Source organism: Globicephala melas, chromosome 1 (genome assembly GCF_963455315.2).
Source record: "Globicephala melas chromosome 1, mGloMel1.2, whole genome shotgun sequence".
NCBI lineage: Eukaryota > Metazoa > Chordata > Mammalia > Artiodactyla > Delphinidae > Globicephala > Globicephala melas.
The window spans coordinates 59,362,230-59,382,975 of NC_083314.1; the positions used below are offsets into that span (position 1 = coordinate 59,362,230).

Sequence of the window (20,746 nt, forward strand, 5' to 3'; positions counted from 1 at the left end):
CTCCAAACATACATTCCTTAGTCCTTGAGAACAGAATATAGATACTTTGCTCTTAGACTTATAGCTCGTTAGTTGGGGATGGAGGAAGTAGAGAAATTGACAAAGACTTTTTAAAGTGATGCAAAAGCTGAAGAGGTCTCTACTTCCTTAAAAGGAGAAAGGAGGAAGGAAACAAAAACATACATAAAGATATTTTTTCTTGGGCTATTTAATATGCAGCTAAAGGAAAAGAACTAGGTGTTGGAACTGGTCAAACTTCTGTAAATTTATAGAAGCACCAAGTTACAGAAAGTGTAAAAGTTTTAACATGAAAAAACTGTCTTTCATAACAAGATGAGCACAGAGCCTGACCCAAAGAGGAACTCAGTGGATGTGTGTTGAATAGAAAAAACACGGTATCTAACCAGCTGAGGGGTGAGCTTTAAAGAACATCAGTGAATTCTAGTGGGGGAAAAGATCAGCCTAGGTTGTTATATGGTATCAGGTAAACAAAATAACGGTCTATTACACACTGTTGCTTTAAAACAGTTAGGAGGAGGGTTCCTGTAAATATAAGTAAATATCACTATAGGAAATCATTGTGTTACCAAAATAATGTGTATAAAAGCAAGAAATAGGGCCTCCCTGGTGGCCCAGTGGTTGAGAGTCCACCTGCCGATGCAGGGGACACAGGTTCGTGCCCCGGTCCGGGAAGATCCCACATGCCGCGGAGCAGCTGGGCCCGTGAGCCATGGCTGCTGAGCCTACGTGTCCAGAGCCTGTGCTCCGCAACAGGAGAGGCCACAACAGTGAGAGGCCCGTGTACCACAAAAATAAATAAATAAATAATAAAAAAGCAAGAAATATAAAAAAAAGACACTTTATGGGATCATTTCATTTTTTGTTCACACTAAGCAGTCAAAATTATATTTGAAGTAATGAAATTGTCACAATATCCCTGAAAGATAGAGCCCCAAATACTAATGAAACAACAGCAAAACTAACATTATTGAAGTTAAGTGCTTTCTGTATTATCTTATTTAATTTTTAAGAACAATTTCATACAGTACATACTAGTAATATCTTCATTTTACAAATAAAAGGAAGAGGTTATAGGAAATATGAGAAATCGACATGACCTAAGTCATAAGGTTTTAAGGATCTGGAAATTTCAAGAAATTTTCCTCCCTGGTAAGAAACAAAGGATAGCTTTCCAAGTTATTCCCCTAATTCATCCTCTCTTTCCCTTGCTTTTTTATTCTTGGTCCTTCTGCAGTGTATTAAAAGAGCTTCAAACCAAAATGTTCAAAAGTTGCCTGAGCGTTACTTTCACTGTTATTATTGAAAACTTCCACAAATTTATTTTAAAGATATACATTTTATCAGCCTTAATTTCTTCTCTCAAATTCTTTCATTGTCTTTATGTCCTAACTCAGCTGGGATGCAGGCTTACATAGACATTAAAAACTGTGCAAAGAAAACCAGGAATCCTAAGAAACTAACTCGAGACCAGAGGCGGCACATTAAGAGATGGGAATACTTCATTGCTGCAAAGGAAGTCATTTGGGACTATGCACCTATAATACCAGCAAACATGGACAAGTGAGTTTGGGGGGTTCTTCCTACCGTGCAGATTCCAGACATTTTCCATAGGGTCCTAGATGCATGGGGTGAAAGGTCATGAGTTGACAGCTTTCATGGTAATACATGTATTGGATCTCATTCAGGTTTTCTTTTCCAAAACAATCTGAGATTACTCCAAACTCACCAAGAGAGCTCAGAAAAATAATAATAATAGTAGTAGTAACAACAGCAATAATAATAGCAACTACTACTTCTTGAATGCTTCCTTTTGCCAAGCACTGTGTTAAACCTTTCTAAGAGCTTTTCTTTAATGCCACAAGTTAGAAACAGCTTTTATTTATTTTGTAAATTAGGAAATGGGAGAGTGGGATTAAGAAAACTGGAAATTCAAATAGCTCTTAAACACTTGAAAAATACTCAAGCTCACTCACAGTAAGAGAAATATGTAAACTAAACTTCTCTCAAATACTATTTTTCATCTATGAGACTCACAAGTTTAGATGACATAATGTATTGGCAAGGCTGCGGGAAACAAGCTCTATCATGTATTGCTGGTGGAAGAGCGAATTGGAAAAGCCATTCTAGAGGATAATTTGGCAATGTGTATTAAAATTATAAATGCATATATTTTTTGATCCAGCAATCTCACTCTGGGAATTTACTATATAGATATACTTGCTTACAGGTGAAATGGTATGTGTACAGGATGTTCACTGCTGCACTGTTGTAGCAAAAGATTGGAAACAACCCATAATGTCCATCAATAGGAAATTAATAAGTTATGGTACATCCATACAATGGAATACTATGCATCTGTTTTAAAGAGGATGCAAAAACTCTCTCTGTACTACTAATATAAAAAGTTCTCCAAGAGATACTTTTAAATTAAAAAGTCAAGGGAGCAAGAAGGTAGAATAGCAGATTCCCCCACTTGTATTCCCCCACAGCAACGATAATTTGGCAGCCATCCACAAAGAGAAGTGCCTTTGTGAGAGCTTTGGGATCAAAGTAGGAACTTGCAAAATCCCAGTGTAAGTCAAGACCAAGGAGGACTGTTTTGTGAAGGCAAGTCCATGCTCAGATGGCTGGTTCACTAACTGTAATTCAGTTACAAACCTGGAAATAGCCTCCTCCCCTTATGGACTCAGCTACAGCCCCACTTAACCTTGGTCCTGCCACTAGCACCATTTGATAAGGAACCCAGCAGGAGTCACACCTGTCCATGACCCTGGAGGCTGACCTGCAGACCTCAGTTTGACTGTGGATCTTGAAGAAGCCCTGTAACTAATTCAATCCTTCTCCCAGCCATGATCCAGGAGTAGTCTTGCCTGCCCAGGAACCTGTCGGGGGTCACATCCACTCATGCCCCTGGTGGCTGGCCTGCAGACCTTGGTCCCACTACAGATCTTGAAATGGCCCTGCTACCTAGTTCCATACCTCAAAACTGCAGTTGAGGAGCAGTTCTGCCAACTCAGGGACCCACCAAGTGACACACTGGGAGCCCTCCAAAGGGCCAGATGGGAGCCACTCCCATCTACACACTTGATAACAGGCCTACCATTTGCAAACCCAATTGTGGACCTTGAAGTAGACTGTTATCCCAGTGCCAGCTCTACCGACCAAGGTCCTGAAGGCAGTTCCATTTTCCCAGGGACCAGACAGGGTCTATGTCCACCTGAGCCCCTGGTAAAAGGCCTTCCAACCACAGATGCTGCTGCAGGCCCAGCAGCAACCACATGATCTGGTTCCAACCTCACTCAACTGTGATCCCAGAGGCAATTCCATCAGCCTGCAGACCTGACAAGAGGTTTTTACCTGCCAAAACCTGTCTGTAAAGATTGGAAGGGGGTGTTTGCTCCTTCAAATGCACAAACATCAACACAAAGCTACACAAATCACAAAGAATCAGGCAACATGACACCACCAAAGGAAACTAATAAAGCTCCAGTAACCAGTGTGAAAGAAATAGAGATCTACAAATTGCCTGACAAAGAATTAAAAATAATCATCTTAAAGAAGCTCAATGAGGTACAAGATAACACAGATAGGTAATCAAATGAAATCAGGAAAACAATAAATGAACAAAATAAGAAATTTAATAAAGAAAGAGAAACCATAAAAAAATAACCAAACAGAAATCCTAGAGCTGAAGAATACAATAACAGAACTGAAAATATTCAATAGAGAGCTTCAATAGCAGACTTATCACTTTAGCTTTAAGGACACCTATAGATTAATGGATACGTGTATATGTATGGCTGAGTCGATTTGCTGTGCACCTGAAGCTATCGCAATATTGTTAATCAGCTATACTCCAACATAAAATAAAAAGTTATTAAAAAAAGTGAAGGGGTAAAAAAGACAAGGTCACTATATAATGATAGAGGGGTCAATTAATCAAAATACTATAAAATTATAAATATGTATGCAGCCAAGTTTAGAGAACCTAAATATATGAAGCAAATATTAACGGAACTACAGAGAAAAATAGACAGCAATACAATAATAGTAGGGGACTTTAATACCACACTTTAATCAATGGATAAATGATCCAGACATAAAATCAATAAGGAAGCAGTGGAATTGAATAACACTGTAGAACAAGTGTAACTAACAGACATATAAAGAACATTACATCCAAATAAAGAACATTCCGTTGAACAACAGCAGAATACATATTCTTCTCAAGTGCAAATGGAATATTCTCTAGGATTCTTTATAACATATTAGTCCACAAAACAAGTTTTAACAATTTCAGAATATTAAAATAATATCAAGTATCTTTTCTCACCATAATGGTATGAAACTACAAATCAGTAACAGAAGAAAACTGAAAAACAGACTGAAAATGAAGGGATGGAAAAAGATATTCCATGCAAATGGAGATCAAAAGAAACCTGGAGTAGCAATACTCACATCAGATAAAATAAACTTTAAAATAAAGAATGTTACAAGAGACAAGGAAGGATACTACATAATGATCATGGGATCAATCCAAGAAGAAGATATAACAATTATAAATATATATGCAACCAACATAGGAGTACTTCAATACATAAGGCAAATGCTAATAGCTATAAAAGAGGAAATTGAGAGTAACACAATAATATTGGGGAACTTTAACACCTCAGTTACACCAATGGAGAGATCATCCAGACAGAAAATTAATAAGGAAACATGACCTTTAAATGACACAACAGACCAGATAGATTTAATTAATATTTATAGGACATTCTATCTGAAAACAGCAGATTACACTTTCTTCTCAAGTGCACATGGAACATTGCCTAGGATAGATCACATCTTGGGTCACAAATCAAGCCTTGGTAAATTTAAGAAAACTGAAATCATATCAAGCATCTTTTCCGACCACAATGCTATGAGATTAGAAATAAATTCCAGGGAAAAAAACATAAAAAACACAAACACCTGGAGGCTAAACAAACGTTACTAAATAACCAAGAGATCACTGAAGAAATCAAAGAGGAAATCAAAAAATACCTAGAGACAAATGACAATGAAAACATGATGATCCAAAACCTGTGGGATGCAGCAAAAGCAGTTCTAAGAGGGAAGTTTATAGCAATACAGTCCTACCTCAAGAAACAAGAAAAATCTCAAATAAACAATCTAACCTTACACCTAAAGGAACTAGAGAAAGAAGGACAAACAAAACCCGAAGTTAGTAGAAGGAAAGAAATCATAAATATCTGAGCAGAAATAAATGAAATAGAAACAAAGAGAACAACAGCAAAGGTCAATAAAACTAGAAGCTGGTTCTTTGTGAAGATAAACAAAATTGATAAATGTTAAGTCAGACGCATCAAGAAAAAGAGGGAGAGGACTCAAATCAATAAAATTAGAAATAAAAAAGAAGTTAAAAGGACAACACAGAAATAGAAAGCATCATATGAGACTACTACAAGCAGCTCTACACCAATAAAATGGACAACCTGGAAGAAATGGACGAATTCTTAGAAAAGTATAACCTTCCAAGACTGAACCAGGAAAAAATAGAAAATATGAACAGACCAATCACAAATAATGAACTTGAAACTGTGATTAAAACTCTTCATCCAGATCCAGATGGCTTCACAGGTGAATCCTATGAAACATTTAGAGAAGAGCTAACACCCATCCTTCTCAAACTCTTCCAAAACATGGTAGAGGAAGGAACACTCCCAAACTCATTCTGTGAGGCCACCATCACCCTGATACCAAAACCAGACAAAGATTCTACAAAAAAAGAAAATTACAGACCAATATCACTGAAGAACATAGATGCAGAAATCCTCAACAAAATACCACCAAACAGAATCCAAGAACACATTAAAAGGATCATACACAATGATCAAGTGGGATTTATCCCAGGGATGCAAGGTTCTTCAATATATGCAAATCAATCAATATGATACACATATTAACAAACTGAAGAATAAAAACCATATGATAATCTCAATAGAGGCAGAAAAAGCTTTTGACAAAATTCAACACCCATTGATGAAAAAAACTCTCCAGAAAGTGGGCATAGAGGGAACCTACCTCAACATAATAAAGGCCATATATGACAAACCCACAGCAAATATCATTCTCAATGGTGAAAAACTGAAAGCATTTCCTCTAAGATTAGGAACAGGACAAGGATGTCCACGCTCGCCACTATTATTCAACATAGTTTTGGAAGTCCTAGCCATGGCCATCAGGAAGAAAATGAAACAAAGGAATACAAATTGGAAAAGAAGATGTAAAACTGTCACTGTTTGCAGATGACATCATACTATACATAGATAATCCTAAAAAGGCCACCAGAAAACTACTAGAGCTAATCAATGAATTTAGTAAAGTTGCAAGATACAAAAAAAATGCACAGAAATCTCTTGCATTCCTATACACTAACAATGAAAGATCAGAAAGAGAAATTGAGGAAATAATCCCATTCACCATTGCAACAAAAAGAATAAAATACCTAGGCATATACCTACCTAAGGATGTAAAAGACCTATACTCAGAAAACTATAAAACACTGATGAAAGAAATCAAAGATAACACAAACAGATGGAGAGATATACCACGTTCATGGATTGGAAGAATCAGTATTGTAAAACTGACTATGCTACCCAAAGCAATCTACAGATTCAATGCAATCCCTATCAAATTACCAACGGCATTTCTTTTTACAGAACTAGAACAAAAAATCTTAAAATTTTTATGGAGACACAAAAGAGCCCGAATAGCCAAAGCACTCTTGAGGGGAAAAAACAGAGCTGGATGAATCACACTCCCTGACTTCAGACTATACTATAAAGCTACAGTAATCAAGACAATATGGTACTGGCACAAAACCAGAAATATAGATCAACGGAACAGGATAGAAGGCCCGGAGATAAACCCACACACCTCTGGTCAACTAATCTATGACAAAGGAGGCAAGGATATAGAATTGAGAAAAGACAGTCTCTTCAATAAGTGGTGTTGGGAAAAATGCGCAGCTCATGTAAAAGAACGAAATTAGAACACTCCCTGACACTGTACACAAAAATACACTCAAAATGGATTAGAGATCTAAATGTAAGACCGGACACTATAGAACTCTTAGAAGAAAACATAAGAAGAGCACTCTTTGACATAAATCACAGTAAGATCTTTTTTGACCCACCTCCTTGAGTAATGGAAATAAAAACAAAAATAAACAAATGGGGTCTAATGAAACTTAAAATCTTTTGCACAGCAAAGGAAACTACAAACAAGACGAAAAGACAACCCTCAGAATGGGAGAAAATATTTGCAAATGAATCAACGGACAAATGATTAATCTCCAAAATATATAAATAGCTCATGTAGCTCAATATTAAAAAAAAACCCAATTCAAAAATGGGTAAAAGACCTAAATAGACATTTCACCAAGGAAGACATACAGATGGCCAAGAGGCACATGATAAGCTGCTCAACATCACTAATTATTAGAGAAATGCAAATCAAAACTACCACGAGTTATCACCTCACACCGGTTAGAATGGGCATCATCAGAAAATCTACAAACAACAAATGCTGGAGAGGGTGTGGAGAAAAGGGAGCCCTCTTGCACTGTTGGTGGGAATGTAAATTGATACAGCCACTATGGAGAACAGTATGGAGGTTCCTTAAAAAACTAAAAATAGAATTACCATAAGACCCAGCAATCCCTCTCCTGGGCATATACCCAGAGAAAACCATAATTCAAGCAGACGCATGCACCCCAATGTTCATTGCAGCACTATTTACAATAGCAAGGTCATGGAAGCAACCTAAATACCCATTGACAGATGAATGAATAAAGAAGATGTGGTACATATATACAATGGAGTATAATCAAGCCATAAAAAAGAATGAAATTGGGTCATTTGTAGAGACGTGGATGGACCTAGAGACTGTCATACAGAGTGAAGTAAGTCAGAAGGAGAAAAGCAAATATCGTATATTAACGCATATATGTGCAATCTAGAAAAATGGTACAGATGAACCAGTTTGCAAGGCAGAAATAGAGACACAGGTGTAGAGAACAAACATTTGGACACCACGGCAGGGAAGCAGTGGTGGGTGGTGGTGGTGGTGGGATTAATTGGGAGATTGGGATTTACATATATAGGCTAATACATATAAAATAGATAAATAATAAGAACCTGCTCTATAAAAAATAAATTAAATAAAATTCAACAAAGAAATAAATATTAAAAAAGCACCTTGTATTTAGTTCACATTCAATAATTAATAAATTTTATTTTATAATCTGAAAAGAGAAAAATAAAAACACTTAAAAAAACAGGAAAGAAAGAAGGAGAAAGGGAGGGAGGGAGGGTGGGAGAGGGAGAAAGAAAGAAAGAAAGAAGAACGAAAGAAGAAAGAAAGAAAGAAAGAGAAAGAGAGGGAGGGAGGAAGGAAGGGAGAGAGAAGGAAAGAAAGGAAAAAGAAAGAAACAAATGAAAGAAAGAAAGAAAAGAAGGAAGGAAGGAAGGAAGGAAGAAAGAAAGAAAGAAAGAAAAGGAAGGAAGGAAGGGAGGAAGGAATGAAGGAAGAGAGGAAGGAAGGAAGGGAGAAGGAAAGAAAGAAGAAAGGAAGAGAGAAAGAGAGAAAGAAAGAAAGGAAGGGAGAAAGAAAGAATTTTAACTTTATACCTCAAGTAACTAGCAAACTAAGCCCAAAGTTAGCCAAAAGAAGTAAATAAAAATTAGTGAAAAAATAAATGGTGTATAGAAAGACAACAGAAAAGATAAACATAACCAAGAGTTACTCTTTTGAAATGATAAACAAAATTGACAAACCTTTAGCTAAGCAATGAAGAGAGATGACTCAAATAAATAAGATTATAACTAAAAGAGGAGACATTACAGTTTATACCACAGAAGTGCAAAGGATCATAAGAGACTACTATGAACAATTATATGCCAACAAATTGGATAAGTAGAAGAAAGGAAAAAGGTCCTAGAAACATATATCCTACCATGACTGAATCAAAAAGAAATAGAAAATCTGAACAGATGAATAACAAGTAAGAAGATTGAATCAGTAATCCAAAACCTCCAAACAAAGAAGCCCAGGACCAGATGGCTTCACAGGTATATTGTACACTAATCCTCAAACTCTTCCCAAATATTAAAGAGTAGGGAACACTTCCAAACTTATTTTACAAGCCTAGCATTATTCTCATACCAAAGCTGGATAAGAGCAATACAAGAAAAAAATTACAGGCCAATATCCCTAATGAACATAGATGCCAAAAACATTATCAAAATATTAGTAAACTGAATTCAACAGCACATTAAAATTATCATAAATGATGATCGAGTGAGATTTATTCCTGTGATTCAAGGATGGTTCAACATATGCAAATCAATAAATTAGAAGTACCACATTAAAAATGAATAATAAAAATATCATTATCTCAATAGATGCAAAAAAAAGGCAATTAACAAAATTCAACATCTTTTCATTATAAAAACTCTCAACAAGTTAGGTACAGAAGGAATGTGCTTCAACACAATAAAGGCCATATATGACAAACCCAAAGCTAACATCATACTCAGTGGTGAAAATCTGAGAGCTTTTCCTCTAAGATCAGGAACAAGACAAGGATGCCCATTCTTGTCACTTTTATTCAGCATAGTACTGGAAATTCTAGCCAAAGCAATCAGGCAAGGAAAAAAAATAGGCATCCTAATCAGAAAGGAAGAAGTAAAATCGTCTTTATTTGCAGATGATGTGATTTTATATATAAAAAAACACTTGAGACTCTACCAAAAATCTGTTAGAATAAAGAAATTCAGTAGTTGCAGGATAGAAAATGAACATAATGAAAATCAGTTGAATTTATATACACTAACAATGAACAATCCAAACAGAAATTAAGAAAATACTTCCATTTACAATAGAATTTTTTTAAAAGAATAAAATACTTAGGAAATTTAACCAAGGTGGTGAAAGATCTACACACTGAAAACTATAAGACAGCAATGAAAGAAACTGAAGAAGATACAATCAAATACAAAGATGTCCTGTGTTTATGGGTTAGAAGAATTAACTTTGTTAAAATGCCCACATTACCCAAAGTGATCTACAGATTCAATGCAACCCTTATTAAATTCCAATGACATTTTTCAAAGAAATAGAAAAAAAACAGATGAAACCACAGAAGACCTTAAATATCCAAAGCAATCTTGAGCAAGAAGAGCAAAGCTTGAGGCATTAAACTTCCTGATTTCAAACTATATTACAAAGCTATAGTAATCAAACAGTATAATAATGGAATAAAAACAGACACATATACCAAATAAACAGAAGTAAGGGCCCAGAAATAAACCCATGCATATATGGTCAACTAATCTTTGACAAAGGCACTAAGAATACACAATGAGGAAAGGACAGTCTCTTCAGTAAATGATGGTGGAAAAACTGGATATCCATATGCAAAAATATAAAATTAGACCCTTAACTTACAGCATAGACAAAAATTAACTCAAAATAAATTAAAAACTTAAATGTAATACCTGAAACCATAAAACCACTAGAAGAAAACATAACAGAAAATCTCTTTGACATTGGTCTTGGCAATGATTTTTTTGGGTATGACACCAAAAGCATAAGTAACAAAAGCAAAAATAAACAAGTGGGGCTACATCAAGCTGAAAAACTTCTGCACAGCAAAAGAAACAATTAACAAAATAAAAATATAACCTACAGAATGGGAGAAAATATTTGCAAACCGTATATCTGATAAGAGGTTAATATCCAAAATATAAAAGGAACTCATGTAACTCAATGGCAAAACAAACAAACAAACAAAAATAGCCTGATTAAAAAAATGGGCAAAGGATCTAAACTGACATCTTTCTAAAGAAAATGTACAGGGACTTCCCTGGTGGTGCAGTGGTTAAGAATCTGCCTGCCAATGTAGGAGACACGGGTTCAATCCCTGGTCTGGGAAGATCCCACATGCCACGGAGCAACTGAGCCCGTGCACCACAACTACTGAGCCTGCGCATCTAGAGCCTGTGCTCTGCAACAAGAGAAACCACTGAAATGAGAAGCCTGTGCACCACAACGAAAGAGTAGCCCACACTTGCCACAACTAGAGAAAGCCCGCACACAGCAATGAAGACCCAATACTGCCAATAAATAAATAAATTTTAAAAATTAAAAAATAAATATTGTCAACTGTGGTAAAAAAAAAAAAAAAAGAAAACATACAAATGGCCAATAGGCATATGAAAAGGTGTTCAACATCACTAATCATGAGGGAAATGCAAATCATATCCATGATGAGATATCACCTCATACCTATGAGGATGACTAGGATGAAAAAGAGGTAACAACTGTTGATGAGGGTGTGGAGAAAATGGAATCCTTGTACACTGTTGGTGAGAATGTAAACTGGTGCAGCCTTTATGGAAAACAGTAAGGAGCTTCCTCAAAAAATTAAAAATAGAACTACCACTTCTGGGTATATATCCAGAGGAAATGAAGTCAGTATATCAAAGAGATATTTGCACTCCTGTGTTCATTGCAGTGTTATTCATGATAGCCTACATATGGAAACAACCTGAGTGTCTACCAATGGATAAATGAATTTTTAGAAATATGGTTTATATATACAATGGAATGTCATTCAGCCTTAAAAAAGAAGGAAATCCTGCCACTTGTAACAACATGGATAAACCTGCAGGACATTAGGCTAAGTGAAATATTCCAGACACAGAATTACAAATATTGCATGATTTCACTTATATGTGGAATCTAAAAAAGTCGAACTCATAGAAGCAGAGAGTATAATGGTGGTTGCCAGGGGTTGGGAGGTGAGGGGAATGCAGAGATGTTGATCAAAGTATACAAACCTTCAGTTTCAAAATAAATAAGTTCTGGAGACCTGTTATAGTTAGTAACACTATAGTTAATAACACTGTATTGTACACTTGAAATTTGTTAAGACAGTATATCTTAAGTGTTCTCAAAATTTTAAAGAATTAGTAACTAGGTGAGGTGATGGAAGTGGTAATTAGCTTGACTGTGGTAGTCTCATATATTCATATATAAATTATTATGTTGTACACCTTAAATACATACATTTGTCAATTATACCTCAGTAAAGCTGGAAAAATGCAAAAAAACCTTCAAGGTATAGTATAGAATACATAAATAGCTGCCTTTTGTGAAAGGAGTGAAAGGATAAGAATATTTATATTTGCAAGTCATATTTGCATAAAGATGCTCTGGAATTATACACATGAAATTAATACAAGTGAATATTTAGAAAATGCAGAAAGGGTTAGGGAAGTGGGGTTGGGATAAGAATCCAGAACTTTCTAGCAGTAGTCAGTGATTTTCATTGTGTAAAATAAACGCATAAAATGGAACTCTGCTTTTGCAAACTAAGGCTATAAAAAGGACCAAGGGGGAAAGTGGTTCATGTTGCTTCCCCCAAATCATTTATTGCAGTAGCTACAGAAGATGGGTGAAGGCATTTGGTTTTCAGATGACACCAGGATTGGGTGGATGGTAGAAGAGATAGCCCAACAGCACAGAACTTATGTTTAATAAAGACAGCAGAAGCTTCCTAGAGTGGGAATGTGCTTTTAGAGACTGAGAAATACCTGGAAAGCCAATAAAGATATCATAAGTTAAGTGATAAGAAATACTTAAGAAAAATTCATAGTGTTTCTCATCCTTTCATCCAGGTAGACCTTTCAGAGATAGTGAAGGTCCACTCTAGAAACCATAGTGACAGGAAGATCTAAGTAGCTGGTTCTAACCATGATTAAGACTTTATCAATGGTGGAGGAGACAGATCAGAGGTTTCCAGTTTTCCAACTAGAGAGAAGGTATCAGGACTTTGCAAACCACATTAAGGTTTGTTTGTTTGTTTTCCTTAAGGAAACTAGCATTTTAGCTAATTCAATAGCAGAACTTCTAAGCATAAGGGTTTCCCTATCATACTGGGGTCTCTACTTGAGAAAATGATTTAATCTTTTAAATTTTATTTCACTTTAAGAAAGTACAGATCTCTGCATTTGGATAATTTCTCAAACCAAATTGGAAAACATTATAAGAAGGTTGTCTACAAACAGTACCAAGATGCATCCTTCACCAAACTCCTGGAGAATCCCGATAACAAACAAGATGGGATCTTGGGCCCTATTATCAGAGCCCAGGTCAGAGACACACTTAAAGTAAGTAACAGAAATATAGAACCATGGAAGAAATTAAATAGTGAAAACAAGATTATAAGTACTGGTTATTTTTTTAATGTGTCCGTATAATTTTTAGTTGAAATACAGCTTTAATTTTTATTTAGTATTTGCACCTATTGTAGCCTATCTCATAAAACAAACAATCTGAGACAGTTTATCAAATTATAAAGGAATAAAACAAGGAGCCAATGTAATTGGGGTGAAGGATAATGTGGGGACAAAGAAAATAAAGCCAAGGATAAGATAAGTATAATGAAACACATAGCATATGCTCCTGTAATGTTGTCAACAAATTTTGTCCTAAGCTTTCTAGCAGCCAAAGTAAAAAGGGAACTAGGTCAGGGTAGGAGTCACAGTAGTCATAAAAAAAAAAAAAGCAGTTTCCCCTGCTACTGAGACTTAAGAGGAATTTCTCCCATGGATCCTTAAGAAAGAGGATGCTGTGTGATGTAGTAGATGGAATCCTTGATAAATTCCTACTGGTACAATAAATTTATAAAAGAAATTTATAAATTTAAAAGTTACAAAGCTTTTTAAAATAATGTTTCTCATTATAGCTGAGAACATAACCCAACTGAATGAAAACAATTCATCAATGTGGTCTAGGTATGTAGTTCTCTGATGATTAGTCTCTGATGAAGGTACATTTTGATATGTTTCAAGAGCACTGAGCGTTCTTCAGACAGTTTTCCTTAAACGCTGTGTCACATCATCAACTTATCTTCTGATAAGAACTAGACGGCAGAGAATTGAAAGTTGCAATCTTTGGCAAGATTCTAGAATGCAGATCATCTGCAGATTAAGCATGATCCAGATGCTTTGGCAAGCAAGTAGAAGATAAAATTCTCTTCCGAAGATTAAGCAGGCTAACTAGGACTCCTGTGTGCATAAAGCTCCTCCCTTCACCTCTTCATGGGAATGAACCAAGAGGATATCTACAGACAAGGCCAATTCTGTTCATTTAAAAAATAACAAAAGGGCAGAATGCAGCCTTTCTCTGTTCTCTTTCCCTTCCCTCATTTCTGATCCCTTTTAGGTACTCTTAGAAAGTGGAAATATGCCTCATTGGCAATTCAGGATCTCGCTATTTTCTGTGCCCCATCAAGAAGATGACTTGATGACAGGGTTCTGGGGGATCGGGCAGGCTGGTGAAGGTGATCATGGTCTAAGAGAAGAGAAGGAGCAGATTCAAAGGCAGATGTGGTCCAAGAAAGGAGAGGGGACAGGGGATGGTGACCAACTTGGAGAGAGTGATATACTGTGAGGAAAATGTCACTTCTAAGGTTAGACTTCTCTTTCCGTTTTCTACCTTTCTATGTGAGTGGAACTCTCTCAGATGCGCCTGTCAGGTGATGGGGAGAGGTTTCCACTCAGATAAACAGCATTAGTTTGCATTGACATAAACACACACACACACACGCGCACACGCATGCACAAACACACACACACACACACACTATCCCACAAGTAAATATGCAAAGCTAGCATCCTCTGTTCTCATGATTGACCTTAAATCCTGAAATAATGAATTTGAGTTAATTTTGTAGATCACGTTCAAAAATATGGCCAGCCGCAGCTACAGCATTTACCCTCATGGTGTGACCTTCTCTCCTTATGAAGATGAAGTCAACTCTTCCTCCACCTCAGGTCTGAACCTTTCACTTCTACTGAATGAAACTATTGACTTCTGAGAGGTTGCCATAATTTTCTACTGTCCTCCTTGCCCAGTAGTATAACTTATACAGTCAGGTAGTATACGTATAGGGGTATCCTCAAAGTCACAACCAAACACTGCTCACTTCAGGGATTTTTTTACCCTAATGATTACAAAATATGGTGTCCTTTGTTAGTGCCATAAGTGGCCTCTAGTGGACGAATATGTAATAGCTACATGCTCTCCAGAGTTCTATCAAGTGGAACTTAATATAAAAATAATATTCCTTTTCCAACTTTGATTCTAACAAGAGCTCAATTATTTTAAATTATTCATTCATTTATTATTTACTTATTTGTTTATTTAATTTATTTCCATGAAATAATTTTGAAAATTGAAAACAATTTTGACTATATTTTCTTTCAGGCAGTAACACCATGATCAAAGCAGTTCAACCAGGGGAAACCTATACTTATAAGTGGAACATCCTAGAGTCTGATGAACCCAAGGAAAATGATGCTCAGTGCTTAACAAGACCATACTATAGTAATGTGGACATCACAAGGGACATTGCCTCTGGGCTGATAGGGCTACTTTTAATTTGTAAGAGCAGATCCTTGGATAAGCGAGGCATACAGGTATTTTGTCCTTGAAGTAACCTTTCAGAAATTCCAGGAATTTCTTCTATCTGGAACAGATTAGTTCTCCTTGTTAAATAATGGGGCTTTTGCTTCTAGAGAACCAGAAAATATTAAGTAGTCCTCTTTAGTGTGAATGTAACAACGCTTATTCCTTTAGTTACTTTTTTGTCTTGTCTATTTCCATATGGACTTTCACTGGAAAAGCAAGTCTACAGTGTGATACTGTATTTTGTTTGCTTGTTTCAAATTCCAGATCTGTCCGTGCTATGTGATGAGCAAGTCACTTAGTTTCTCTTAATTTCTTCCTTTCATCAAAAGGGTATTACCCATTTTTAAAAAATTAATGAGTGGTAGTGTTACTGATTAGTTACATATTTATCTCTGTACTTTACTATGTTTTCCACTTTTTCTAAATTTGTATGGATCATTTTAAAAATTAAAGCTCATAGAAACATTACTTGTTATTAAATATTTCAGATATTCAAAAAGTTACAGAAAAGAATAAAACAGACTTCTATGTACTCAAGAAATAAAACATTACATATGCAAAAAAAAAAAAGGGGTATTACCCCCTCCTAAAAATTTTATAGGGTTGTTTCATGGCTCAATGAGGTGCCATCTGGTAAAAGTGTAAAGCTCTGTACCAGTCCTTGTTATTTTTAGAGACCTGCAATAGGGAGAGAAAGGAGAGATACAGGCAGACATAGCTTGCAGACAATGGTTCTCAGGAAGTTGAACCCAGACAATGGTCTATCTCTAGCAAGACCAATTTATACAGAAAAATGTGAACAAAAATATGGATCTTCTGACTTTATCATCATTGAAGAATAAAAGCCTCATATCATTAACTTAAAATTCCCAATTAGGCTAAGCTATAATCAAAGAAGTCTCATCCCAAGGCATATAAAATAAATATATGCCTAGAAAAAGCAGAAAGAGACATTTGGAAGACCCTAATTTATTGAGCTAGGAAAGGAAACAGGTAGGGAGAGATATAAAACTTTCCTACGGCACCCTTCTTTTTTATCCTTTGCAACTATTTGGAGCACATCCAATCAATTATTCGAGTTGAAAGGTGATAGAGATAAACAGAATTACAGGTGCTACATTGAAATGGGATTTTTCTATTAGGATATTTTAGCCTCTGAATTTTCTGATCTGCTCTGTTTGCCTTGACATGCTACCTTTGGCTCTAACAAGGGCTTTGTACACAATGGGCTCTCACAGATGTCTGAATTTATGGCTTCACTGGACCCAAGACCTGTACCCCTTTGGTTTCTGAGAACTCAGGGTTGTAGTTAATCAATCTGCTAGGACGTTAATCACTGAACACAGCACTTTTACCCTCCAGAGGGCAGCAGACATTGAGCAGCAGGCTGTGTTTGCTGTGTTTGATGAGAACAAGAGCTGGTACATTGAGGACAACATCTACAAGTTCTGTGAAAATCCTGAGAAGGTGAAACGTGATGACCCCAAGTTTTATGAGTCAAACATCATGAGCAGTAAGTCGGAGCACTCTTTTTGTCCATCAGTTTTTCACTCCTGTGGTTGAAGTGTGACTTTCCTAGAGGAAGAGACATGGATTAGAATCCACTCACCCCTTACCCTCACTTCCAGTATAGGGATTTGGTGATGAAATTACTGGGTGATATTATAGAAATCTTTTTACAGCATGAGGTAAAAAGCTTGTTATCCTTAGAAGTCTTCTTGGTCTCTTGCTCCAAATGTGTGTGTGTGTGTGTGTGTGTGCATGCACGCACACGTGTGCATGTGCACTTGCTCTGAGCAGGTAAGAACAGGGTGAGGGATGGATGGTGAGGGAAGAGGCCTTGGTCAGAGGTATCTGGGGATTTTAGAATGGGTGCAAGGTGAATACTCTGTATGGCCAGGGCAGAAATATTAAGTAGTCCTCTTTAGCATGAATGTAACAACGCTTATTCCTTTAGTTACTTTTTTGTCTTGTCTATTTCTTATTTCTGCCAGGGCAGAAACAGGGTAAGTAATCCAAAAGTGGATTGTCAAATCAAACTAAGGCAAAATGCATATGGGGAGACATGAGTCTTGGAAAGTCAATCCATAAAGAAGTTTTAAGCATGCAGTAAGAAGTTCAGAACAGAAAGAATTCCCTGAGCCAAGGTTCAGGCTTTTGCTACAGTTTTAAAGTCAGTGCCCAAAGCCACTGGTATGGGAAGTCTGGGAGAGATTTCACTGAGCCAGCTGGAAGCAAACTTCGCCACAATGGTCATTGTCCCCTTCCTCAGAGTTGAGAGTCACTATTATCACTTTCTCTGATAAGTAACCACAGGTAAGAGGATGGTTTCTCCATGGTCTGTTCATATAACTTCAGACAACTAACAATTGGGGATTCTCAGAACTGGTAGGTGCCAGGAAAATAATTTGAAACAGGGAGTTAGCCTCAGCTTTCTGTACTTAATTTCATTTTGGCAATGAATCTATCATAGTTCTAGACTAGTGCTGTCCATTAGAAATTATATATGAGCCACAAATATAATTTAAAATTTTCTAATAGGCATATTAAAAATTAGAGAGAAATATATGAAATTTATCTAATAATGTTTAATTTAATATATCATATTATCATTTCAACATATAATCAATATTAAAATTCATGAGATTTACTTTCTTACTAAATCTTTAAAATCCAGTGTGTATTTTATACTCACAGCACATCTCAATCCAGATTACCCATATTTCGAGTGCCCAATAGTCACTGGTGGCTAGTGGCTACCAAATTAGTGCAGCTATAGACCATTTAGAAAAGCTTCCTGAATGAGGTACAAACTAAAAACACATTATGTCAGCTATTCAATAACTATTTAAGTTCTCACTAGTTCTAGGCATTGTACTAAGATTAGGACTATAGTGGTAACCTAGGCAGACATGGACCCTGCCCTTATAGAAATCATATCTGTGATTTTATTATCATGCTTAGTATATAAGTAGACAATGATACTGACTAAAACTGTATCCCTTGGAAAGAGAATGAAAATGTCTGAACTTGATAGTTGAGTGCAAACTAGAGATTATATAAATGCTAAGACAGAGCAATTAAAATTGCAAACTGTGCTAAATATGCTTCATTTTTAGGAACTTTGCATTCAGTAACTAATGTGTCGAGGATACAGGAGGGGGAAGGGTAAGCTGGGACAAAGTGAGAGAGTGGCATGGACATATATACACTGCCAAACGTAAAATAGCTAGCTAGTGGGAAGCAGCCGCATAGCACAGGGAGATCAGCTCGGTGCTTTGTGACCACCTAGAGGGGTGGGATAGGGATGGTGGGAGGGAGGGAGATGTAAGAGGGAAGAGATGTGGGAACATATGTATATGTATAACTGATTCACTTTGTTATAAAGCAGAAACTAACACACCATTGTAAAGCAATTATACTCCAATAAAGATGTTAAAAAAAAAAAGAAAAAGAAAAAAAATAACTAATGCGTCAAGAATCTGTATTTCTTATATTATGCTTTTTCTCCAGGTAAAATTACTCTAGACAAAATTCTAAGTTACCTTCGGAATATCTTTATAAACAGAACCTAGAGTACAAAATATTTAATATTTAATATACACTTAACAAATGAATAAATAAATCAATGTGAATGAAAAGGCTTTGTCTTTATCCTGACATTTCTCCCTTGGCTAACTTAGGAGAATAAGCTCTCATTTGAAAAGTCTGAGTTTGATCTTCCAGTTACATGTTACATTTGGTAAAGCTTATCTCAGATAATCACTGCTTAGATGCAACCAACTTACCATTGGGATATTTACCGTAAGTACAGTTAGACACATTCCCTTTTGTTGGCATAGGCCGGATGTTTCAACAAATTTCACTCTTTCAGCTATCAATGGCTATGTGCCTGAGAGCATACCCACACTAGGATTCTGCTTTGATGACACCGTCCAGTGGCACTTCTGCAGTATGGGAACCCAGAATGACATTTTGACCATTCACTTCACTGGGCACTCATTCATCTATGGAAAGAAACACGAGGACACCTTGACCCTCTTCCCCATGCGTGGGGAATCTGTGACCGTCACAATGGATAATGTTGGTAAGAGCTTGGACACTTAAAGGGGACTCCCTGATCAACCCGGTCTGCTGCAGCTCTCCAGACTACCATGGTTCCTGGGCTTCTCTCCCTGATCCCTTGCAGGCTTTCTTTTCAGGACTACTCATGATTTCTATTTGGGGAATTAATTACTTAAATGGGTCCAGTCCTTTACTGTGCGTTCCATTTATCCTTCTCTGGGCTAAGTGAGAAGTAAAGACACAACAGTAAAAAGATAAGGCATGACTTTGAGAAGAAAGCGTGAGCATTCAGCCACAAAAGAGCATTTCCTTTATCAAAATGCCTTTTTCAGCTTTATAAGACAGCCATCCCACCCTAGGGTTAGTGGTCATCTGATATAGTGCCTTAGAGGCTGGCTTCAGAGACAGCAGTGTCATGGAAAGCACATGGGCTTTGGAATTCATCAGACCTGGGTTCAAATCCTGCTTTGCCACTTGATATCTGTGTAGCAATTTGGACAAATTACTCCACCTCACTGAGCCTCAGTTTATTCATCTGAAAAACAGAATAATAATACCTTACAGAGTTGCTTTGACCATTAATTGTTATATGTGCCAAGTGCCTAGGGCTCAGTAGACAATCAACATGTGGTAACTATTGAAGACTTTCCAGGAAATCTTCAGTGTGCCAGCAAATTATACCATTTCAAAGAAACTCAAAACTGCCCTAGGCCCACCTGAATTATTTATTACTTAGAAATATCTATATGTCTCTTATTTGTGGGGGTAAACATCATCATCTTCCCCCTAACTCCAGTTCTCTAACAAAATATGCAACTCACAAGATGCTTATGATATTCAAAGTCCATTTCATTCTTGATTCATCCCTTTAAAAATATATTCTAAAATAGTGACTCTCAAACTATCTGTGCTGAAAGTTGTTTTCTCCCTAATTTTCACTGACCAATACTTTGGGTCTATATTCTGTTAAATGAGATAAGTATGCTGATCACATGATTGGATGTCATAGAAATGTCAAACTGTTAAAAGGTTTCCTATACACTTTACTCTTGACTTCTTTCCTTATGTCACTGTGGAACAGTAAACAACAGTTCACAGATCAGTTGTGGTCCACAGA

General features: G+C 36.5%; 1 protein-coding gene across 3 annotated transcripts in view; it reads left to right on the forward strand.

Annotated features, from left to right (window-relative positions):
* F5 (coagulation factor V) overlaps positions 1-20,746 on the forward strand; it is an 84,829-nt gene that overhangs the window by 37,786 nt on the left and 26,297 nt on the right. For all 3 annotated transcript variants that reach the window (XM_060296622.1, XM_060296629.1, XM_060296636.1), the window contains exons 7-12: positions 1,416-1,581; positions 13,082-13,259; positions 14,828-14,927; positions 15,361-15,572; positions 16,927-17,077; positions 19,439-19,651. In XM_060296622.1, coding sequence (XP_060152605.1) covers positions 1,416-1,581; positions 13,082-13,259; positions 14,828-14,927; positions 15,361-15,572; positions 16,927-17,077; positions 19,439-19,651 — 1,020 coding nt within the window. The remainder of the gene's footprint in view (positions 1-1,415; positions 1,582-13,081; positions 13,260-14,827; positions 14,928-15,360; positions 15,573-16,926; positions 17,078-19,438; positions 19,652-20,746) is intronic.